The sequence below is a fragment of the Opisthocomus hoazin genome, chromosome 11 (genome assembly GCF_030867145.1).
Source record: "Opisthocomus hoazin isolate bOpiHoa1 chromosome 11, bOpiHoa1.hap1, whole genome shotgun sequence".
Taxonomy (NCBI): Eukaryota; Metazoa; Chordata; class Aves; order Opisthocomiformes; family Opisthocomidae; genus Opisthocomus; species Opisthocomus hoazin.
Window position 1 is genome coordinate 22,783,173 of NC_134424.1, and position 23,292 is coordinate 22,806,464.

Consider the following 23,292-nt stretch of genomic DNA (forward strand, 5'->3'; position numbering starts at 1 on the left):
CACCGGCTGCAGGTGGTTCAGGATGCACCCTAGTAAATCACACATATATTATTATCTAGTTGTCATCTTAAAAGTTGCTAGTAAATTAATCTGTTCCATCCTGGTGAGCAAGGGGTGACAGACAGGCCTGCTGGGCTTACCAGGGAAGCTGAGCCTGAGTAGGACTGCGTAGTATAAACCAACAGAGGACCACCAGGAATAGCCTGATCTAGGCTTCCCGGAGATCTCATTTCAAGACTTTCCACCTTCTCGTAGTCTTGTTTTACCTAGGCAGATGTCTCTCTGCTGCCTGCAGTGCCAACAGCAGCCTCTCTGAACCTACTGAATACGTGACTCTGTCAGAGCAGTAGGATGAGCATCCATCAGCTCTTTCTGGAAGCAAATAAAAATTGACTGTGTCAGATGCGGAGGATTTTAGAGGTCATAGGTGGAGAGAACATCCATGCTGCTGTTCCCTTCCCTGAACAGCCTGGCTAGTGCAATGCTTTAAAAACACCGGTGCGCACACCCATGATGCAGCGAGGAGCAGCCCCACCTGAGATCGGCGTGTGTGAAATGTCTCAGTTTCCAGCTCCTCCCACGCTGCAAACGGACGCTGGCGATTCCTGCGGGACGAGCACCCACGATGCCTCCGCTGCCGGGGTGGAGCGAGCAGCAGTTCTCCTTACGTCAAAGGACAGGGCTCTAACTCTCTGTTTCTCTCCCTGTCATGGGACGAACCACCAGGACTCGGTTCTCCAGCACACGGGCACGACTGCGAAGTTCCCAGGCTGCTTGGAGGGGAAGGGGCAGGGTTCCAAACAGGGGTCACGGGCACCCTACCAAGGTGGCCCCGAGAAGCCTCGCACCGCTGGTCACACCTACTGGAGAGCAGCTATTTCTGACCTCCAGAAACAGAGTTTAGGGTGTCTTTCCTCTTTGAATTAGTGTTTCCTGAAATGCTGATTCACTGCAGGAAGAAGCAAGCAGTACAGGGAGAACAGGAGGAGAATTCATAACAGCTGGGTCAGAAAAGAGAGATAAAGCTTGAATTAATTTAAAGGCATAATCCTGATTTGTTCTGCAAACTTCCGTGTGAGGGGTTACAATCGCAAGACTGAATTGTCTGTTAGCAAATTTGTCTTCTCAAGCACAAAGTTAATTAAATTACTGTAAGTAAGAAAATAATGTATGTCTGAGAGATATTTATGCTCCAGGAAATAAAAATGTTATTCTCCAAGTTATTCTGCTAAAAAATAGTGAAATAGGTACCGAAAGGTTCTGCATATTTGGCTGTAAACTTTTCATTTTGACAGCATGGCAAGGTACATGACCAGCTTGCTCTCTCCTCTCTTTTTCTCCGTGACATTGAAATTCCACGAATGGCATCTTGCATCAGCGTTACATCATATTAAGTATAATGCAATAATATGAGTCATTGTTATAAATCATGGGCACAGGCTGCATTAGAAGGCTTTTGCAATTCAAGAGCACATCAAGGTGGTTTTTTATTCAGCGTTTCTCTTTGGAGGCATACCTAGGTGCACTAACTTTGCAGTGTGTCTTCATGGATCGGTAGCATTTCAGTTCTCCCTTTCGGCTCTAAGAATCATAGCGCAGTATGTGCCTGACAGAGTTGCTGCAAATACCAGGCAAAGCTACGAGAAACCAGAAAGTGTTTCAGAAGTGGATCATGCAATGATCATAATAGGCTAAGGTGTTTAGTATTCTGTCCTTTAGGGAAAAACTGTAATAATGCTGAAGCATTTGGAAAGCGAGGAGTTCAGGAGTTCTCCCAAGCTATTCTGTAAAACCTACGCTTACAACACTCACTCTTCTTGCTCGCTAGCACCTCTGACCTCAGAAGGCAATTGCTGCCGTATAACTTTCCTGAACTTCTTCCAGTGTTTGCATAGTGTGCAATCACCACACCACGGCAAGAATTTAGCTATCCTCTGGAGGAGATGGCTATTTCTGCTTCATTCAAGATACTTTTTACTTCAACTAGCCTATTAGCCTGACTACTAAGAAGCAGCACAGAACACAAGCTCTTACAGATGAACCACTTGAAGGGTTCCAAGCATCAAGTGCGTTGTTAGGAAAGAGACAAGGCTAATAAAAGAGACTGCTAAACACTTTAACGTTTATAATTTTTCTGAACATAGGCAAGAAATTCTGGAGATTTAATAGTTCTGCCGAAGCTAAGTCTTAAAGCACGTGAAAACACGGCACCATTCCCGCTCACACCTGCGGCTCGGTCCCACCGCCTTCAGTGGAGAGGGCGAGCAGCTTGTGGGCCTCCTGCCTGAGGAGACCCCAGCAGCCTGGCAGCTCCTGGCAGGAGCTCTGTTTCCAGAAGATGGTCAGGGACGCATGCTGCCTGGGTGCGGTAGGTGTGCCAGGAGGAGACGGGATCCGTAGTGGAGCCAAGTGATTCCTTCCCACATCTAAGCACCAGCTGTAATCCAGCCCTGAGCAATCTCTGCGCGCAGCACAGCTGGCTAATGGTAACCAAAACCACGTACTCCTGTACTCGGCTGTCTCTCAGCTCCATCAGAAGGAATGTCTCTAACGGCACACGAACACCAGAATAAAGCTTGCTGGTGTCTGGAGCTGCTGAAAATTACCATAGACTCCAGAGAGTCTAGGAGACCAGCTTCGAGCAGAAGAGAACTGGGTGAGGCTGCCCTGATACTCCTGGCACCAGCAATCCAGCGATATTATAGTATCAGCAGCACAGCCACATGTTTCTTGGAGTTCAGAACTTAACAGTGCCCTTACAATTGCACTTAGCATAATCCAACGTTTTTTTACGCCTTTTTTTTTTTTTTTGGCATGGGCACAGAAATGCTCCTGATTTTTGTATTCAGAAGCTTCTAGTTCTTGCTGTTAGGGATGCTCCTTAAATGCAAAGCTGGTGAGTGATTTTCCTCTTTACTGCTAGATACTAACTACTGCTGAAACGATCACAGCTGTGGTACATTCCTGAGTTACTGTCTTGAAGTTGGAAGGCATTTTTCAGGAGTAACTTTCCACTTCTAGTTACAAATTGCTGTGAGGGATCCTGAAAAGAGAAGCATTCCCAGGAGTAGTTGTGATGCCTGCTTGCTCGACAGCTTGTTCATTTACATCCAGCTCCCCTTACTACTCCTTTACATGGACCTCCACCGTCAACAGAAGTGTTGAGCGTGAGAGCAACAAGCACAAGGCTTAGCCCTGTGCCGCACCTGCAATACACGACTGACAGCCCTTTCTGAGGTTACTTGCCTGGTGGATATGAGACCAGGAAAAGGCCTCCTACGTGTCCGTTCCCATAGGAGGATGGGGAGCTCAGTCTCTTGGCAGGTTGGTGCCCCTTGTTGATAGTGGCAGTAGCCATTCTGACAGATGAGGTTGTTAGACAAGGGGGAATGGCTATAAACTAAAAGAGGGCAGATTTAGATTAGATATTAGGAAGAAATTCTTCCCCATGAGGGTGGTGAAACACTGGCCCAGGCTGCCCAGAGAAGCTGTGGCTGCCCCCTCCCTGGCAGTGCTCAAGGCCAGGTTGGATGGAACTCTGAGCAACCTGGTCTAGTGGAAGATGTCCCTGCTCATGGCAGGGGCGTTGGAACCAGATGAGCTTTAAGGTCCTTTCCAACCCAAACCATTCTATGATTCTATGATTCTATGTGCGTGGAGCCTGACAGTGGAGAACGGCGCAGAGCAGTAGCACAGCTGAATGAAGCAGACAGTAATGGAGAGAACCATGCCAAAACCATCACGAGAATAATCTTCAGACAAAGCAACACACAGCACTTTCACTCACAAAGCAGTAGTAGTCTTAAATCAAAAATGTGTCTCCACTGCTAAAATGTCACGTCACATCTAGAAAATCTGGTGTTCAGCACACCAAATATGCCTATGTAGAACGTCCTGGTAGCTGGCTTGCTTAATGAAGCTGTACAATATTTTGCCTAGATTAAACCAGGCAGATAGCAAAGATTTAGGAGAAGGTTTATACACGTGGCTTGTGCCTCACTGTGACCAGATGGAATCCGTAAAAAACGCTTCTGACAAATCTCAAGCTGACATGACTGTCCAGGCAAAGAGAAGGAGTGTCCACCCACAGACCTGGGTCTGGTTATAGCACGCTATCGGAGGCAAACACAGTCCTGTCCCACCCTGCCGTTCCTGTGTTTCACAGCCCTCTCGCTTGAAGCACCTCCCTTCTCTCCAGGCACTCCAGCTTCGAAGCCTGGCACCACAGCCGTAGCTGGATGCAATTAGAAAAGCAGCATTAGATGACACAAAGTCTTTCCTGGCAACTTTGTCACCACACGTTTGCTGAGGGGGCAGCAGGATTTCCAGAGAGGCCAATAACTGATTTTGGAGGAAGTCCAGTTCACTGAGTGGGAAAACTCCCATTGAGGTTGGTGGGACCAGAGGACATAGCTGAATGCTTCCAAAAACCCCATCCCTGCGAAGAGTCAACAAGACTCTGCTGGGCAATTTCCTAGGTGTGAAAAAATATATACAACCTGTGTGCTCTTACAGTATTTTGTTTGCATTTGAAAGGATCAAACTTCTATTTTAAATGGCTTTCCTACTTTCTTTAGATAATAGTCTTAAACCAAACCCAACCTTGTCAGACAAGTTCTGCACCTTCTCAGCAGCCCAAAGGAAAGATAAAGGGAACATTAATGTTAGTCTAAATTATGAGGGGGAATTGGACTGCACAAGAACTGTAATCCGCAAGAATGAATTTTCATTCCACTTGTCCTCCACTTTCAGCTAATCAGAAATTGTGATACATAGTCCTACTTGTATTTTGGCTTTCAACTCCCTCCTATATCTTACACGGTTGAAAACTGAATTCCTGATTTACGCTGAAGATCAGGGAATGATAAATGCTATCACTTACCTGCAGTTGCCGTTTTAGAGGATTCTGGCATTATGAGCAAAACATGCATTTCATGTATGTGATTGCTAGAGCTGACAATCCGTCATGCTGCTGACAAAGAGAGCGGAGACTGAGGGCCAAGGTCTGTTAATAAATAACAAAGATCTGAAATTCCAAATTTAGTATCATGCACCTTTTATAACTGAAATAATCAGATACTTGCTATAATGATTAATTTGCTCAGCAAAGCCACTGGATGGGTCACACGTTTTTGGACATTTTATAATTTAATTTAGTCTTTCTCCTTGGACAGTTAGTGACATTTCCCATAGGGCATACCCTTGTCATTCAGTACTCGGAAGGGAACATCACCGAGACGAAAATAGTTGCTGTATAGATCATTCAGTTCTCCCACTGTTTTCAGCATCTTTGGATGGGACCTTTGGTAGAGTCTTCCATGTCTCTCACGTTGCAGAACAAAAGCCCGCATTTCTAAATGGACATTACTGATTTGAAACAAATGCAGCTATCACAAAGCATAAGCGCTTCCAAGCAGATACGTGCTATGTTTGGGTATTGTACAACTTGTGCTGATCATGTAATAAAAGTTGTAAGAAAGATAAAACATAGCACCTGTTAACCTTAGCTCTGACCTATAAGCATGGCTGTTTTGCCTTGTGTGGTTTCTATTAACCTGTGCTTTTTGGTGTTTTATTGAGAAATTAAATCAGAATCCAAAATTTTTTGAGCTTCATGCTTAAATTTAGGCCAAAGTTTTTGCAAAATTTTTGGAAATAGCTGACGAGCACAGTTCTGCTTCTCCTGTATTCCCCAGAGGACGTTCGTCAAACATCAAATTTAGGTTTCCTTGCATAGAGCTAGACACTTCTGTCTCCATATTTTAGCAAAATACAACAGAAGACAGTTATTGGTCAAGTTAGCAGGAAACTAATGCTTGGGCCAGACTATTCAATGAAAATATTTTTAATACAGAAACAGACAGCGTTTATACTGTTTACACTGAATTATGCTGGAAATTGTGCCCTGTGCAGTGTCATTCATTACCTCTCTGACAAAGTATACCCATTCACTACCTAACTCTAAGTTTATGCAGTTGAATCTCTGCTACAGTGCTGTGTCAATGGGGACAGAAACGGGAATCTTCTGCAGTTTCAACCTAAACCTCTAGAGTCTGAGCTGAAAGTAGCTCCAGGACCATTTCCATTTCCAGGAGCCTTGCAATGATGAGTCAGTAACATGAACTCAGTTACCCGGGCGAAGTAGACATTTGGAACAACGCAGAACAGAGGTTTTGCTAAAGATGAAAGTTAAACCAAAGTTTGGTTCAAATGGTTTATCAAAAAACTCTGGAGTCATGGAGCCCTGAACACTCCCTAAAAGCAATAATTGCTAGCATTTGCTGTGCAAATGGAAGAGACTTTTGCTTTAGTGGAGAGAATTTCCAGATATTTTGAAGTAAACAATTAAAAAATCGATTCAATGAAGAACAACCTTTTAGTCCAAGGACACAAACAAGGCCTGTTTTGGTACTGGAAGAATGTAGAGTGGATCTATTAAAGGACAAGGGTTTCAGGTAATTGCAGAGAGGATGTTTGGCTCTGCGTGCTCAATTAGTGCCAAAAGGCACCAGTATTAATTCGTATTTGAACTGGTTATTGAAACGACCCTGAGCCTGCTGGTACTTAGAAGTGAGTTGCACCCAATGAACTACATTTGGTCCCCTGGGACAAACAGAAGGAAAGTATCAGTATTCAAAGACTAAAGCAGAGCTAAGCCAACATCTATTGCTAGTGCTCTAGCAATAGGTTCTCTTGGTAGCATCATCTGGTGGCCTACACTAAGGAAACTAGCCTTGACTTAAGCATACTAGATTTTACGCTAAATAGAAGGCCACACACAATTTTAAGTACAACTCTGTATTCTTTTACAGGGCCTATTTCCACACGAGACTTTGATTGAGTCATAATAGATATTATTATCTTTGGGTACATAAAGCCTGCAGTCATAAAACAATTAACTACTGAGACGGCACAATAATTAGCATGTAAATAAGGGAATTCAGCAAGAAGTCAAGAGTATGTATCCAAAAGGCTTGGATTAAGACCTTGGTTAAAAAAAAGAGAAGCTCCAGGAAACCTAAACAGTAGAGATGCTCTCCCACAAAATCACTTCATATAGGCGATGGCGAGCCCTTTGCCTGGGCTTTAACAACACTAGCGTTTAGACTGCTGCCTGGAGTATTTATAGGATCTGTATCCTCCCTGTGGTCTTCTGTTTCACAGAAGTTTCTTTGAAATGTCTACCCTTTGTCATATTCGGTTGAGATTACTCGAGTGGTTCAGCTATTACCAATGGGACATGAGAAGATAGGAAGGCAGATGGGAGACAGACACCACGTGAGCACTTAGGCTTTGTTTTCTCAGGAAATCAACCTGAGATGTCTGCCTTGCTGTAGTTGGAGCAAATTTAGACTAAAAGACGTAATCAAAGTTTTAAAATCTTTTCCAGAAAATTACAGATTTAAATAACTATGCTAATGAATGCCTTAGCATAAAGATTTTTTTGTAATGCTATTTAACAGAATTATACTTTATATTAAGGTTCCTCTTAAAAAGAGATCTATAAAATTATGATCTGATTAATACACTAAACATATGCTGCAGATGTGCATGGTTTCTTTTATTGATGCTTTTATTTATTTTTTTACTGGTGAAACTGGTGCTTAGAACCTATTGTTACAGGCATCCTACGACCTGCTGAGCTAAAGACCTAGAGCAATTGGTTAACCCTTCATTAAAAACATCAATCCTGATATTAAGACTCATACATGACTTCTAAAGAGGAACTATTAATGGTATTGTTAGACCTTGCTACTTAAGTCATCTATAAGTAGTAAACAAGTAGATCTATTAAAAAAAAGCAACAGCTATGTCTGGTCTGGAGGGTGAGCTGACCGAGAGGAGCTACATGCATCAATATGGTGCACCTTAGAGGCAAATTTCTGTTAATACGTGATTGCTCACCTGCAAGACAAAAGCTTCAACTATTGCTTAAAATGTTTGTTAGAATGAAAAGGAGAAAATCTAATAAGCCAGGTAAGCAAGACAGAAAGCCAAAGAGGTCTGCTTAGACCGCACTCAGCATTATGCATAAAATTAGGAAATTCCACTTTCTTCTGTATAGGAGGAAATTTTCATTGACAATGGGCCAGAAGATCCTTGTTAAAATTCTTGGCCTGGATACGGGCATGCTGATCTTGGCAGCTGCTGGGCTACAGAGATAGGCTCTGCTGGTAGGATCTTATCTCTGATAAGTGGAAGCTATTTGAAAACATGGAAGTGTGGATCTATCGTCCCAACTGCAACAAGAGGGGGAAAACTCTTATGCGTAAAACTTCATTTGAAAGTCGTCTTTGTGGAATAATTATTCTCACAAAAATACTACACTTAACACCAAAACCATGTTATTTTATGAAAATGTGAATATTTTGCGTTGTAAACACAAAGTGCGTGGAAATATGTTCATAAAACACAATGTGTTATTGTGATCAATATATGATGACTAAAATAATTGCATGCTGATTAGCTGGAAGAGTAATGGGAAATTTCTCTCAAAATGACAAGAATAGCCATTAATTTCCTGAGCAGCGGTCGCTTGATGTGTCAGCATAGTGATGTCCCACTCAGGGTACAAGCACTCTTGACAACGGGCTCGAAGCCTCTGCCACGGTCTAGGTCTAGGTCATGTTATCCCTGCAAAACAGTGTGACTGAAGGGAACGGAGGTGAGTCTGAGATAGCTCAGGTGCTCTTTCCTGCTGAGTCGACGGTAGGTAGGCAGAGCGGGCAATGGGGACACCTCCAGTGTCATTTACCACCTTGTGAGAAGAATGTTATGTATTAGGATTGGAGCTTAGAGATGTCTCTCTGTGAATCAATTGTGCAGATACCTGGTGCTTCTTGCTAGACCAAAGGACTTAACGGAGAAGTTAAGCTAAGAAATACTGCATTTTTATAAAGGTGGTACTGAAAAATTAATGTAGAGGTACTTTGAAATCACCTGAAAAGCTTGATAGAAAGGAAAACCATCCTTGGTTTACTAAAATTGCTGTCTTGGAGAACCAGAATTTATGTAAGTTTTTCAGCATGAGAAATACGCCTTGCATAGTATTATTTGCCAGGTACCTAAGGGTTAACTCTAATAGTTTGGTGTGCAACTAAATGAACCTATAATTAACTGTCTATGGCTATTGGTTAAAAAAGTTTGGATACGATATGAAGTGATATTATTTTGCAACTAGTACTCCTGCCAGTACCTGGCTTTATTAGTTTAGCAAAAGAGGTGTTTTCTGATGAGTTGTCTGGAACAAGTAAGACCATTCTCTCACTTTCTATCACTATTTGGAAACTTTTCTCTCGATAGTTTAAGCATTTGTCAAAATGCTCTACCTGGTTGCTCCCAACTCTTTACTATACAACGCCAGCACCACTTCATTTGAGTGCTGCTCTACCAGTGGGGAGAGTTACACGGAAGATGAAGTTTAGTAGGAATGAGTCAACCCTGCATGATTCCTCTCTCTGTGTACATTAGCCATGACGAGGATGAATTCCAGTTGTGTCACTTCCTGTTTTCCTACATTTTTTTACGTGAAGAATGACTCAGGCTCCATGACATAGCCCAAAGTGACGGGCAGCAATGACATCCCTGAATGAATAACCCCCAAGAATTTAACTCATTGTGTTCCCAAAGTGAGGGGTGTAAATATTTTTAGTTCATCTTGCCTGGGAGTACTTCCAATTTCTTCAGAAACAGCATGCCAAAATATAAACTACAAGCACAATTGCTTTCTGTCTTTCTTTTTTAAAAAAACCCACTCCATCCTACATTTGAATGACAGCTTGATGCATTGACATTCAGAAGTGCAGAGTACGGATGAAGATCACTGTCCCAAGATCAAAACTAAAAACAGATGCACTGGACATAGGATGCTAGAAGAATTATATTGACTTTGAAGAGGTCTGGGTCGGCAGGCATCACTCATTTGAGATTTCATTGACTTCATTACTCTGATCCATACATTGACTCCTAGACTGAAGTGGGGATTAGGCGTTTTTAACAGTGGACATTAGTAATCTTTTTAATACGTGGTGAAATACTGTACAGATCACTATTTCAGAGAGGTCTGTTTTGGAAGTATCAGTATTTTCGAGTGATTTTTAATTTGTGGCCAGAGCATAAGGAAGGTAGATATGATCTAAGAAGAAATGTTATGTGGTTAACATGTCCAAATCCAGAAAAACTGCAGTCTCATTTTCTTTGTAAATTGCCTTAGTGTCAGTGGATACCATCTTGTTTCTTCATTTTCAAAACTCCTTGATCATCGTCTTTCATTCACTTCTGGCATGAACATGCTAGCCAGTATTTTTTTGGAGAGGAAGACACATACTGTAGAAAGCTTATGTAGTGATAGGAAGGTAAACTAGATAGTATAACCAACAACTCTGTCTGTAATTCTGTAACACCGTCCCCCTTTCCAGTCTCTTTTAGCTTCATTTACAAAGTGCCCAGGTAGGCCAGACAACAAGACCATTGAGTATTTCACAAGCTAAAATCCATCATATGCAGTCAGTTTTGCTTGGACAGCAGCAAATAACGATCCTACATAAATTTTCCCTTAATCTCACAATCCCATTTCAGTAAGGGCCTAGGAAATCACACTTTCACTTAAACAAATACAGACTACAAAACAACATGTTGGATGTCTTTAAGGCAATTCAGCTATATTCCAATAATAGTGGGTGAAAGCACATTAAAAGAAACCAGAGCTTTTTCAGAGCTATTTTTTCCGAGTTCCTTTTTATGACTGATGTTTGAACTTCCTACGTGATGACACTTACTTGGCACTGCATTGATCCAGCCTAATCTAGGTGATAATGGGTCTCCCAAGAGTTATTTTTTAAAAACAAGTAGTTTATCAAACACATTGACAGTTATGTTTTCAAATTATTTCCATTTTTTCTGTTAAAATATTTGCCTTGCTTTTAAATCGAAAAATCCACAAAACCAAAATGCAAGTCCGACCAGTCTTGCAGACAGATGTACCAAAAAGCCATCACAGCAGTAACTCCTCAATGAGCTCTCAAGCACAATTCAAGTACTGAGCTTTTGTCATTAGCAACTCAGAGAACAAGAAGTCGCACACCAAGAGCCTGCCATCTCACAGCCTCTTTGCCAACAGTACAGTAGGAACGCACTGCTTTCAGTCTATTTCCTGATGTAAAACTTACCTAAGCATTAGTTTGGTAATTCATACTGGAGAAAAACTTTTACAACAGGACTTCGTGCCAACAGGAGGAAGGGTGGGTAAGAAGGTTTTGTATCTGATATTACACAGAAAACTTTGTCACCAACCACGTCTCTTAAGAGTATGCGAAACTCAACCAGTACATAGTTCCAGCTCGTGAATTAGTGGTTTCGATTTACATTTTGATCACCAGAGAGAGAGACAAGGGTGCAGGTACTTTCTCCCTGGGGAAAACTGGAATGTGTTCATGAGAGACGTAAAAAGGCAAGGAATCCCACAGACCAGCTTGTAGCTGTTATCAGATATGATGGGAAAGGGAGGGGGTAGGGAGAAGAGAATACCTGGCATGAGATCTGCTCGGAGGAGGGACTGTCTGACGTGGCAGACATTCTGTGTGTATCATTCCTCTCAAATCCGTATCAGATTTTGCTGAGCTATTAACATCAGGTTGCCACATCATGCCCACTATCTCTGCAAGCAGTATCTTGATGAAGATAAATAAAAACTTAAGAAGCTTATTTGACTTTCACGGGCCGTGATCAGATTTGCAGAGCTGTCAGAGAAAAACACTGAGGAATGAGCAAGCTAGATACAGACTCTGAGCCACATACATGGAATCCACTTTCATAGCTACTTTCGCAAAACTGAGAGCGTTTTGGCAGAAGTTTATGCTAGGAGCAGCTACAGAGGGATAGAAGGTGTTCTCCTAGAAGGACCCCTCAGTGATAAAAAGCTGAAGTATTATGACACCTTCTATTATGTGACATAGCGGTTTCTACAATTTGAAAAAAGGGAAAGGCCACACCTTATGATTTAAGAAGAACATTAATAGGTTGTGTAAGAATCTGTCTCATTAACGTCTTCTTTTTAAAATAGCAATGCCCTTTTTATCCAGAGTCCAACCATTCTTCAAAAAATAACAAGTATGAAGCATCGCATGACCTTTATTTCCTACTGCTCTTTTTGTCCCAGAAGTGGTGATAAATTGATTTAGTACACGGCAAGTCATGGAGGTTATCAGAAGCAGAAGAAAAATATGTAAGAGAAAATATTTTTTGCTGCATTCCTCTCAGCTTTTACCGGCCTTGCTCGCAGATTTCTGTGTTCGTTCTGCACAGTGCTCATCACTGCATGAAGGGTACTAGGTCTTCTGTCCTCTAATTTAAACAATACAGCTGACCTAGGGAAGGAGAAGAACATCTCATTCAATTTATGTGTGCTGACAACAGTGCACGACTACTGTCACCATACCTAAAGACGAACTAATATTCTGTTCTTTACTCATTTGATACATTATGGAAATAGAAGCTGCATTTAGAAAATAACTTCTGCGCATGGTCAACTTTTTTTATAAGGCTGAAGTAAAAGGCAACTAATATTCCAGGGCAGAAAGTATGACCGTTATTTTGAAACTCTGTAAAGCACATATCAGAAATATAAGGAACTTCCTGCTTTGTGGTGGCATGGAGAAAAGTCAGAAATAGTACACAAAAGGTTAAACTTATGTGAGCGCAAAATTTCTGAAGTCTACGTTTTTAAGGGTATCATGAGTTAGAATCAGAAAAAAGTGCTTCCAGTCTTTAAAAAAGGATATCCATTACTGAAGGTAGTTGGTGGTATTGGGAAATACCACCCATCTGTGATGTTACTAGCATTATGTCATTTATCAGCATTCTCTTGGCTGTCTTCATAATTAGTCCTCAGACCAGCATGTTGCCTGATTTTCTTTCGACATCTATTCCAAGGAAAGCGCAATGGTGATTTGATTGATGCAGGTCACATGCTGTGGTGATTTCCCGGCCATGTTTTATTTGAAATGAAAAATTTCTTGTAATGAGAAAAATGGTTCAACCTGCCAGGGATGGTAGTATTTCTGCGATAGTCCTGGCTCACACTGTTCGGTGTATCAGATTGGTTTGATACTGACTTCAGATATTATTCTTATGCACAGATTTACTAATCAAAAACATAAGAAAAAAATCTTCTTGGCTGTGCTTAGTAAGATCTTCGCAATAGGTTCAACTGAAATATGAAAGACCGTCTGGAATGAGTCACCCTGAATATGGGACACAATTGGTTCCAAACTCATGCACAGTTAGTTTGCTATAGGATATCAATGCAAAATATGGCATGTTTCTACAGAACACACTTTACAACAGCTCTGTTAATATAGTTAGTGAACATCCACTGATGGGAAATCTTTTCTGTTTAAATATGCCTTTGCTAACTTTAAACTTGCATTGGGGTACATTTTTATTATGTTGTTTCTCACAGTTCTTAAAGGTTTCATAGGGTTTGTCTTTAACAGCAGTGTTTCTTCTTTTATGCTCTCGTGTGTCCGTTTTTGCTTTCCAGTGAAAAAGCACCAAGTATTATTTCTGCTTTCTTCAAGTTTCAGAGCTCTGGTGTTAAGACAGTCCTACAAGTTACTTAAACAGTAGCATCTTGAGATTACTGTCGCACTTGAATAAAACAAGTGGCAGAGTCATTTCCTAGCCGTTTTAATTAGACATAGTCCTTTTACTGCTTGTCAAATCAATCTTATGTATACATCTACTGCCCTTTTCAATGCCTAGTCTCAATCTAGACCTCACTGCCAGTCGCACGAGATACGATTTGGTTCTTAAATAAGTTAATTTGTTGAAAGACTATGAAATAGCTCTATTATATTAGTTGAAAACAGTATTTTTACTTAATGAATCCTTCTTCAAAAGCAACAAATGTATCTCTAACATCATTCCTGAAGTTTGAGGAGCTTTGTCTTCTGGCTATTCTTGACTCTGAAAGTAATATAGATCATAAGTCCTCATCTGCCACAAGCTGAAAGGGGCAGGATTGCATCTGTCCATTGGCCTCTGCAGCCCACAGAAATGTTGTGACCACCCTCCAAACCCTGCTATCTTCTCCTCTAGAGTGAAGAATTCACTCTTGTTTTGCCAATAGTTGTGTTTTCTTCGACCCATAGTAAAGGTACGTGTCCAGGCACTTGTAGGAGACAGGTATTGCCTGACCCAGATGATCTGATGCCAGACAAAATTAGGAAAGATTATGGCCTTGGTGGGATATGGATCAGTGTCTGTGGTCTCACTGATTACATCTGCCTCACGTGTAGACTGGAGTCTGAGTTATTTCTGATGGTGCAGCAAAGGGTCCCTGGCCTCAAGCCCTGTGGTACTGGGCTTAGTTTCCGTGGGAAATCCTGCCGGTGAAGGAGAACGCACGGGAGGTGCGATGGCCACTGTATTTTACACTGCAAGTCCTTCAGGACAGCTTTGGCATCAGGTGCTTTGGCGTTCTGGTGACCAGGCCCCGGGCTGTGCAGTACCCGACCCCACATGAGTGGGCGTGTGGGGTCCCAGACTGCCCTGGCAGATGCGTTTGGAAACCCAGCTGCCTTTACATGCTGGAAACCCGGGGAGATATAGACCACCGCCTAACTCGGGTAACAGAGACACTGAGCTGAGAAAACGTGCCGTGTGAGAGTGACCAGTGTTTCTGAGCACGCCAGCCACGTACCAAGCTCTCGGCTTGCCCAGCCCCGAGCTCCCGCAGCCCCCGTCCCACCGCCCGGGCTGCATGGCGGCAGCACTCCTAAGCACATGCCACTCCAGCACCAAGTCGCACCAGCCAGCACTTTCTGCTGGTTCCACTGGAAACCAGAGCCATCGGCTCAGCCAGGCTGCAGCCAGGTGCCCTGCACGCTGCAGGACCACGGTGCTGGTACCAGCCCATGCAGCTCCTGGGCTGCAGGGTTCTCCAGAGCTACAGCTTGCCACCCTCACACGACGCACCCTATGCATTCTCTGCAAAACTAAAGGCAAGGAAAAAACATGTGAGGTTCCTCATGGCAGTGCCCAAAGGTACTCTATCTGAAGATAACATCAATAGAGAGAGCCAGCGCGAGTTCTCTTCACACAAACTATTTCCCAGAGGCTAATGGCAAGCGGGAGAGAGAGAGAAAAAAACAAGTACTGACAGTTTACTGTAGGAGCTCAAAGAAAAAGTGGACAAAGCTAAAAGAACTCCAGCTCTTTGTTAGCATTTAATCCAGTTCAGAGCATTCACTGGTGCATACAGATTTACTTTCCATGGCTGACGGAGCTGGATATGGTTATTTGGTAAGAAACAGAGGATCTAGGCTTTAAATTTTGTGCCCTTCAGGTTCTTATATTTTAGGAAAAGTCAGTCTATAACATATATAAAGTTTAATTGAATGTAAAAAGTGTGAGCTGATAGCCAGTGCCTTCAGAGAAACAAATCCTGATCATGAAAGGTGAAGAATGCTTTCTCTTTTTAACACAGATGAAGTTTTTAAGGGCTAGAGTGCTTCTTTTGGCTCGCGGGAACCAAGGCAGAGACCAAGGACTCCTGTCCCTACCCAAAGAATCCCCAATTTTATTTTCTTCCTTCTCTTTGCAGTCCTTGTCTTGAATTTGTACAGGCACCGATTTATCAGAGGCCACTAGAATAATGTAACCGTATTGAAATACCTCCATCCACATAGTTTAATGCAAAACAAATAGCCCAAGCACCTGATACCACAGTACAATAAAACTATCAAATCACCATTGCAGGCTTTTGCTTTTGCTGAGGACAGACAGTTCAGGTTACATGTAGCCTGCTTTCTAAAGGCTGGAGGGTCAATTCATCTCTGGCTGAATTTGCAAAACACGGCATTGAAAGACAGCCCCAGCGAGAAAGATGTATAGACAAGAACAGAACCAACAAAAGGGTTTGTGAGCGAAAGGTGGAGAGGCTGGGTTAGAAAGTGCAGAACTGGAAGGGAAAGTTCAGTTGCAGGGTACAGTGGACCCAAATTAGGCATCTGTGTTGGAGCAGTATTAGGACAGCGTATCGGAAACGCACCCCCAACTAGTGCAAGGAGAAAAGGGAGGGTTAGCCAGTAAATCTTAGGAAGAGCTCTCTACAAAAAAAAATGACAACAGTCAATGTGTCACAGCATTAAAAGACAAAACTCTTTCTCACCCCTCTGCCTCCTCCTGTCCCCCTCCAAGCATTTTTGGTTATCTCAGAAGGACCCCCAGTACTTGGACTCCACTAGTGTTGCTCAAACTTCTCACATTCAGACAAAACCAGGCCTTTTTATCCTAGCTGCTCGTGCCCAGCCTTAGCTGAGACCAGAAGCTCGTTCTGGTCGGCATCGTGTCACCTGCAGCAGGAGACCAACACGTGATGCAAGGTCGACCGGTGGCTGAACTGCTCCAGCCGCTTGCTCAGCTCTTTACAGTGGAACTACTCATTCCCTCAGAGGTTGCTGGCTGTAAATGGGATGCTAATGAAATAAACCAAAAGGCAATTTAGGCTATTTAACTACACTTCAGGAAAAAAGCCCTACCTGGATAGATGACACTAAGCCTCGATGTGTTTTGTGTAAATGTTTCAAGTCAATTTGGTGGATCCTGATGGAAGGCGAGTTAGAAATATTTTGTTGCAAGTTTGAACATCGTACCAGGATAGAAGGCCAGCGACTTGAACAAGGGCAGTGATTGAATTAGGGCTGAGAAATGTATCCCTGGACAGTTTCAAATTAAAGAAAGAGAGCTTTTAAAAAGGTACAAATGAGGCTAAAAGAATTTATGTTATTTTTCCGGTTTCTGTGCTATAACTCCTTTTCTGTCTCCTCATCTATCTTCTAAGTGTACTTACCTTATGAATGAGTGAGCAATAAAAGAAGTATGCAGCAGCTGAGAGAGAAACTCAAGATAACAAGATAATGCACAACGTAAGCCAAAGCTTGAGCAGAACTGCAAGCTGAGGTGTAGATCTGAATATAGAAGTTTCTCACATCTGAATTTTAGGGCAGTCATGAGATAGCTTGCATGAAAATCCAATTTAAAAACAGCAGCACAAAATGTGACCTAATACACACTAAGTTCACATCTGTCAATATCTTGGTCCTATACTATCTAGGGGGTTTAATCCTGTCTTCAGACCACACGTGCTGACACTTCACTTGCAGACTAAAACAAAAATAAGGCTATTTTAATGCCTTTGAAATCCCTGTCTTCATTGAAAAGGGGCAGAGGAAGAACAACGAGTAGAGAAGCAGCTACAAACTATCCTAAGGTTAGGCAAGAGCAATTACTGCGCCTAGGTGACATGGGTGCAGCCTCAAGACTAAAAGGTATGAGAGTAATAAGCTACTATGTGCAGTCTTTAAATTACTCATTTTTAAGGCTGCCAAGAACAGGACAGAGCTATGTTTGCCGGTGTTAGTGCACTACTTATGATCTGCTGTCTGCATAGCTTAAGATGGGCCCTTTCTCCTTGCCACCCCCAGTTTAGGCTGAGGTTTTAGACTTGAAGCCCCAACACACATCTAGCCCTCGAGCTGGACTTGGCTTCTTCAGCGCTGGCGGCCGCTTTCAGCAGCAGCCGGTGAGGGTGTCTGCGCGGTAAGTCTTCCAAACATCCAAAATTGAAAGGGGAGGGTTATGGCAAAGGGTTAATTCAAATCTCCGTACCACTGACCTCCCTTTCCAGCCTTCCAGGCCGCCCAGGTTTGGAGCTGCGCAGATCAGCTGGGGTTTCTCAGGGGAGAAATTACGTGGCACTCCCTGAACCCAGATAATCCCTCTGGCTGGGCTTTCCACTGCTGGTATCTGCCAGGTTAGGCAGAATTTAATCATCAAAATTATTCTGTTCCCTTTCAAGCAAAGACCAGCTGGAAATTAATTGCTAGAATGAGGTATGTTTTCTAGCATTAACCCGATGTAGCTGCTAAGTGAGGTCAGTTATAGGGGTCAGGACAGACAGCAGACACTAAGCTGGTCTCTGGTTTTATTTGGCAAAGACGGGGTTGGTAAACAAACAGCAGGAGGGAGAAGATATGAGGATAAAGTTTCAAGGGATATGAGATTGAAGGGAAGGTGAAGCCTGTTATCTTCAAAAGGAAAACAGTGGCAACTTGGGCATCAGCATGAGAGACCGCTACAAAGAAGAGAACATGAGACAGGGTGGGGCAAGCCATGAGGCTGAGGTGTTTCAGATGCTTTTACAGTATCCAGGAGGTAAAAAATTTTTAACAAGAATTGATGACAAAACATGAAACCAATTCCTCATCTTTACTCTTACCCTTTGTGCTCTAAGACAGACCTAGGTTTCTTGCATGCTCCATTATCCACAGGAGAGAAGCAAAACACTTCAAACCCTCTGGAAAGCGTGAAGAACTTAAGACTATAGTATATCAAAATAATACTTAGATTTCCCAATTGGAGCATTAACTTGCAACGTTTAGAACAGATGATGCCTGTATGAATAACTGATCATCTGCTCTACACTGTTAATCAGCGTGAGACCAACAGGAGGACGAGCATTGACAGAGTTTATCCGATTGCTCGCGTCTTGCACCAGCTTATGTCATTGTCAGGCGCAAGAATGGAAATGCAGTTAATTTTTGAATGTCTCTTTACAAAAATCAGGTTCTAGTACCTACTGTTGAACTTTCAAAGCATTCTGCATTTGACATTTCCCGTTAAGTTGTGATTTTCTGCCAGTTCCTAATTTCACTGCCATATGCCAAAAATTGCAACGACAGGCAAATCTGGAGCACTGTATGATCATATTGCAAATGAAAGTGAATAAAAGGTGTGGTTAGGGAGGGTCCCATCTTACCTTTGGCCCATGGGCTGTGAAATTAGGCAAAGTTATCATCCCCCCTTAACTCGAAGTGCAAAAGGGGAATTGGCTTTGCAGACAGAACTCAGCTGGTGGGGTGTTTGCTACCTGGGACAACAGCATTACCAGGCAAGCAAAGCCCACAGCTTTGGTGGGAACGTGACTTACATCTAGCAGCAACTCATACCAGAGAGCAAACCCATCCATGACTGTTATTCAATATGCATCAAAAAATGCTGTGTTTTTGAAGAGACTCTAGCTCGTATTAATGCATCATTCTTTGCTCTTCCAAATACAGATTCTGGAAGAAAACATGAAGTTAGAGTGCAAGTGCCATGGGGTCTCGGGATCCTGTACCACAAAAACATGCTGGACAACTCTGCCGAAATTCCGGGAGCTGGGCTACATCCTTAAGGACAAATACAACGAAGCTGTTCAAGTCGAGCCAGTGAGAGCAAGCCGTAACAAGCGCCCAACCTTCCTCAAAATAAAGAAGCCACTTTCCTATCGCAAACCCATGGATACAGATTTAGTGTACATAGAAAAATCTCCCAACTATTGTGAAGAAGACCCTGTGACAGGCAGCGTGGGCACGCAGGGGAGGATGTGCAACAAGACAGCCCAGCAGTCCAACGGCTGCGATCTGATGTGCTGCGGCCGAGGCTACAACACGCACCAGTACTCGCGAGTCTGGCAGTGCAACTGCAAATTTCACTGGTGCTGCTACGTGAAATGCAACACGTGCAGTGAAAGGACAGAGGTGTACACCTGTAAGTGAGCACGCGGCTGGGCGGGCTGACACGTCCCTGGCCATGAATACATTTGCACATGCACCCAACGTACCTACACGAGACTGTAGGAAAGACCTGCTCTCCCAGAAGAAATGCTGATGAATGGAGCCCTCTCTTTTCTTCTCATGTTTCATTGCTTATGTGGGTACATGTTTCAGACTCTTATGAAAGTCAGCCAAGACACAAAACCAAACAAACCCCACCCCGAGCCACCTGATGCACAAAACAGAGAGAAAAAGATCTTCTTGGCTAATCCGCGCTTCGTAAGCAAGAAGCTCTGACTGCCTCGTGAAGAGACACCAGTCAGAGAAAAATCTCTGAGCGTGGCAACTAACTCTCGCTTTGGAAAAAAGATGGTCAAAAACTTCCATGTATAAGGAGCAGGGAGGGGTAGGGGAGAAATCCTCAAAACAGGGCATCGCACGGGACGGGATGGACAGAGCCCCATCGTGAATTGCCCACGTGGGTGTGTGGATCACATGGATTTAGGCTTCCACACCTGCGAAGTGCTTCTGCTGGTCTCACCCATCTTTCCACTTCATACCATTTGCTACAGCGAGTAGAACTGTTGAAGTTTTCTGTAGACACTGCTTTATCTGCCTATCTCGTGCGTGTGTGTGTGTGTGCTGCAGATTTAGCACAGGGATTTGGGACACTTGGGCATAATAATAGCAATATTTAACAATTTATTCAGATAAAACTAATATTAATTTATTTAATTAAAAAGAACTCTACCAACATTTTTGGAACAATTCTACTATTAAAGTAGATAGCTGGCTTTCTTTGTGGGATAATTTTGTAGAAACAGCAAGGAAATACTGGAGCTGTACATATTATTCTTAACTAGGATATTTGTATTAGTTGGACTTGCAGGATGTGTTCTACAGTACTAGACGTTTAAGTACAAAAGCTGGCATCTTTATATATATGTACATACACAAACACACACTGTTGGTTTTGGGTTTGTTTTTGGTTTTTTGTTGGTTTTCTTTGTTGGTTGTTTTTTTTTTCCTCCTGTTTGCTGCTAGTTGTCTGGAATGAAAGTCAAGCGGTAGGGCTTACAAATCTTTACCAGGGTTTGTTTTTCTTTTTCCTTCAATTAAAGAAAGAAGCATTAGTAAAATCCTGTTCGGAATATGTCTAAAAATAAGAAAATCCAGACAAACTTCCATCTTTTGGAAAAATCAACCATAGGATAAGAGAGTATATTTTGTAAGAGACTATTTTTATATAAATATTTTATTTATACTACGTCTGCTTGTTCAACCTGTACTTTTTCTCAAAAACAGGCATACAATTTGTAATTCTTAGGCTATTTAACAGAGAAAAGGTAAATAGTTTGTGGACACAGCAGCAGCAAGCTGGATACATTCAGCTGCAGTTGGTGGATGTGTCAGAAAGCAGAATGAACTTTCTCTCTCCGGATGTGTGTACAAACTGGCTCTTTTCCTGCTGCTCAATTTGCAGAATATGCAAAACAAGAACAGAGTATGTAGCATCAATTTTGTCACATGGCTTGAAGTCGTGATTGGTATTAACTGGATGCTCATTTACCCCATTCAAGAAAAAAAAAATCTGAATTAGCTTCCCACATGCGTCAGTCATTAAACTGTGGCATTACGGCTAGCAAATGTGCTGTGTGCGCTGTCAGTTAAACCTCTATATTGTGTTACTGTCAAATTTGATTTTAATCAGTGGAAGACTGTAGACTATGACTGTAAAAACTAGCATGACACACATCATCTGATTCTCATTGATGGGAGACAAAGCTCACTTTTTGTCCAGCTCTTTTTGGCATTTACATTATTCTTTCCTCTCATAAGGCCAGAGAGCTCAAAAACCAGAAAAACATCTAGGCAAATTTAAAGACTACTCACTTGTTTTTCAGAGCCCAGCTAAGCCATTTTGCCTTCCCTTTGCAATATTTCCTTTTTATCATGGCTAATTTCTTCAGATATTTGAATGGTAAATACTTCTCTCTTTTTAGAACCGTTCTGTTCCTCCTGCTTGACTCATTTGTGACCAATATAAAAAAAAACCAAACAAATCAATTTTTATGTTGTTTTTCATTGGGTAAGAAACACGGCCCAACGCTACCGATGATATTGCATGTTCTGTCTGGGACAGCTCAGGTTCTTCCCTACTTGCAGACTAAGGGATCTCACGCCTTTAATGAGGCAAAGAGGGGCATCAGCAAAAGAAACAAACCACCACACAGTGCCCTTCACCGCCTCCCATTGAGAAAAAGCAAGCCTTACAAGGAGCAGAAGATACAGATATATCTTGTGTCCATTGAGCTTTCTGAGGCAAAACCCCCAAGCAAAAGCAGAGAAAATTTTCTGAGCCAGTAAACAGAAGTATCACAAAAGATGTTGCAAAGTTTCACTATAACAACCTAACGTTTTAGAACTTGTCTGAGTGTGGCATGGTATTTTTTTTTTAACTCACTTCTTGTATATACATTATTCATGTACGAACACAAGCCCACGCAGTACCTGATGCTAGCAACATATAATTAGGATTAAATATACCGTTTCTTTGCAGACCTGCCACTTAACACAAAATCGAATTTTTATGCCATTCAGACACCAGCACGAGATATCAAAGTAAACTGATTAACATAATTTACTTTCAAACTTATGACTTGTCAATATAAAAGCAATTTTGGGGGGTAAATGAGTCGCTGCTTTTAGTTTTAAATTCCACGCATCAAGAATTGAGAAGACATAAATTGCAATGAAGTACAAGCAGCGTGGACGTTAATTACAACACTATATTATGGTTAAATAATTCAGATCTAACATTTAATTTCACAATCTCCCCCCCTCCAGTTTGTATTGGTTTTTTACTTAGTGGGTACCATATCATAGTCGAAAGTGTGTTTCCTTCACTGATTAGAGTTATTTTACAAATTATTACTTTTGCAGCATGTTTTTACCATAGAAAAGTAACCTGTAAAACTCCTGCTTCCTGTATATTTCAGTATGCAGTGATGTGCAATGTACAGCTAGCAGATTCGTTATTGAAGGACAAATATCTCTCAACAGTTTTACTCACAATAATAAAGAACTGGATGCGCAATGAAATTAATTTGGTACACCTTTTCCCTATATTTTACAATATTGCTGGTAATTGGTGCGTTCATTAGAGAAAATGTCGACTTGTTTGATAACTGGAATATCATTTGGGGAACTATGAATTAAAGAGCAAGGAAAACCAAGTGCTGCATTTAGCTAAAAAGTACTTGGAAATTTGGCTGTGTCATCTTAGATAAATCTGGCCCATCAGAATCTGCCGTGAGTCTGGAGTTAGTTGGTTATTCTCTAAATGGGCTTGAATGGCACGAGGAATAAACAGGAGAAGGAGAAAGATTTACAACTTTGTAGATATTCCTCCCCCCGACAACAGTTTGTCCTTTGTCCTCAGGGATAGAGGAGCTCTGTTTTGACTCGGTGAAGAACCGCACAATGGGAGTGAAATGCACACAACTGCAGAACAATACAGCTCTCCAAAGGGAATACATCTTTTCATCTCTGCTAACCAAGGGAAGCGCTCGATTGCTGTCCACATTAATAACCTAGTCGGGGCTTTTAAAGAAAACATACATTCAAGGAGCAGGAAGAGTGAGGGGAGTAGGAAACATAAGAGAACAAGCATAATTGCAAGTTGGGAAGCTAT

General features: G+C 42.2%; 1 protein-coding gene across 1 annotated transcript in view; it reads left to right on the top strand.

Moving 5' to 3' along the window:
* The window catches only part of WNT7A (Wnt family member 7A), a 39,127-nt gene extending 16,427 nt beyond the window's left edge, over positions 1-22,700 (top strand). Inside the window, exon 4 of the mRNA XM_075432826.1 lies at positions 19,122-22,700. Coding sequence (XP_075288941.1) covers positions 19,122-19,601 — 480 coding nt within the window. The 3' untranslated portion in view covers positions 19,602-22,700. The remainder of the gene's footprint in view (positions 1-19,121) is intronic.
* The last annotated feature ends 592 nt before the right edge of the window (positions 22,701-23,292 follow it).